Genomic DNA, 1768 nt, shown 5'->3' with positions numbered 1-1768 from the left:
ACTTCCGCTTCTTCTAGCCTACTTCCTGTCACGTGGCTTCTACGGAGCGGAAACCGGGTTCCGCTGGGCCCTGCGGTGCTCCGTAGTTTTGCGGACAAAGGTTGGCAGGGGGCGGTGTTTCAGAGGTGGTCTCCCATCCACGCCCTTCGGCCTAAGCCAGCCGCCGAGGTGGGCGAGGCGGGGCGGGGACTTGGCGGAGGCGCCCCGCCCCTTCTCAATCTCCTCCAGGTAGGCGTGGCGTGCGGCAGCACACTTCTCCTGTACCCCTGGCCCCTGGGTCTCTCGGCTTCATCCCGCGCCCAGGCGTGTGACTCCACGCGCGGGTCCCGGAAGTGGGCTCGTGCCCTGCGGTTTCTGCTCCAGCGTGGCGACCGTCGCCACGGTGGCGGCCACTGCATCTCTTCCCACTTCCACGGCATCACCGGGCCCTGAGCCCATGACGGGCCAGGGCCAGTCGGCGTCCGGGTCGTCGGCGTGGAGCACAGTATTCCGCCACGTCCGGTACGAGAATCTGGTGGCGGGCGTGAGCGGCGGGGTCCTTTCCAACCTCGCACTGCACCCGCTGGATCTCGTGAAGATCCGCTTCGCCGGTAAGAAACCGTTCAGACCCTGGACTTCTCCTTGCTGTCACCCCGAACTGAGTGATAAAAGACGCAGACGGAGGCATTGGCCTCTCCTGCCTCTTCCATACGGCAGGTGAGGCGAGCGTTGAAGAAGATGCTGTCAGGGCTCGCCTGGGGCCAGATATGAGGAAGGGGTGTTTGGTAAAGTGGTATGGCAGCCGTCGTCCCCTTTCCCTAATACTGAGGGATGAGGAACATGGATATAAAAGTCTGAGAAAAGTTCTCATTGGTATAGAACGTGGGACTCAAAGCCTGATTTATAAAATAAAGGGTTTATCACATTTTAGGGCTTAACCCTCACAGGTGTAAATCATTCACCCTTGGAGGTACAGGTTTCTCCCGCTTTTCGAAAGTTCGCTTTACAGCACCTCCCTTTTAGGAAAGGCTTACATTAGTACCTGTTTTCCGCTAACCCAAAAATCAGAAAGAAATCCGAAGTGGATTTTCGCCATTACAAATAAAAGGCGAAAAGCGAAAATAGCATTCAGCGTCTGTTTTGCAGCAAGCCCTTGTAGAGGCAGCATGCACCGCCAGCAGCGCGAGTGGCACCGCCAGCAGCGCGAGTGGCACCACCAGCTCCTTTCCTGGGAACTGCACTCAGCATCTCAGCATCAAGCCGCCATTAACTTTGAACTGTGTCTGTGAGCATCTGTGCTTTATCTGGATTTATTTTGTTCATCCATTAGCAAGGTGTGTGTTAAGGTAATAGCTTCTTCGCTTTATGCAATTTTGGCTTATTAAAGCTTTCATGCTTTGCTTTCGCATAGCCAGGGAAACCTGTACTTTGAAAGCTAAGGATAGTCACGTGTTTGGCCTCAGGGCTGAGAGGGAAATGCAAGTGCTTGGAGTAGGGAGTAATCCTTAGCAGACGGTTATGAATGAGGTTGGGATAGAATTCTCTTGAAAGTTTGTTTTTGGTGTTTACAGTGTCCTGTGAAGGAATGTCCTGTGAAGGAATAAGTAGCTAGAATTCAAATAGTATTGTTCTTTATTTAGCTTTATTGAATTAAGCTCATTGAGTTAAGTGAATTAAGTATATTGAAATTAACAAAGTACAGATAAACTGATAACATAAACTCAACATTAAATTCTGGAAAAGATAGCTTCAAAGAAGGTCTTTGATAACTTTATTTGGAAAGTATTTT

At 51.4% G+C, this 1768-nt stretch overlaps 2 protein-coding genes across 2 annotated transcripts in view; one reads left to right on the top strand and one right to left on the bottom strand.

Annotated features, from left to right (window-relative positions):
- Positions 1 to 1768, bottom strand: part of FZD6 (frizzled class receptor 6) — a 282950-nt gene that overhangs the window by 125623 nt on the left and 155559 nt on the right. The gene's annotated exons all lie outside the window — the stretch shown is intronic.
- SLC25A32 (solute carrier family 25 member 32) overlaps positions 100 to 1768 on the top strand; it is a 45511-nt gene continuing 43842 nt past the window's right edge. The window contains exon 1 of the mRNA XM_081258243.1: positions 100 to 590. Coding sequence (XP_081114369.1) covers positions 437 to 590 — 154 coding nt within the window. The 5' untranslated portion in view covers positions 100 to 436. The remainder of the gene's footprint in view (positions 591 to 1768) is intronic.

The sequence above is a fragment of the Mesoplodon bidens genome, assembly GCF_964165515.1.
Source record: "Mesoplodon bidens genome assembly, chromosome: 16".
Taxonomy (NCBI): domain Eukaryota; kingdom Metazoa; phylum Chordata; class Mammalia; order Artiodactyla; family Ziphiidae; genus Mesoplodon; species Mesoplodon bidens.
Note: the sequence above shows the minus strand (reverse complement) of the source record. Positions and strands in the feature narration are given on the sequence as shown.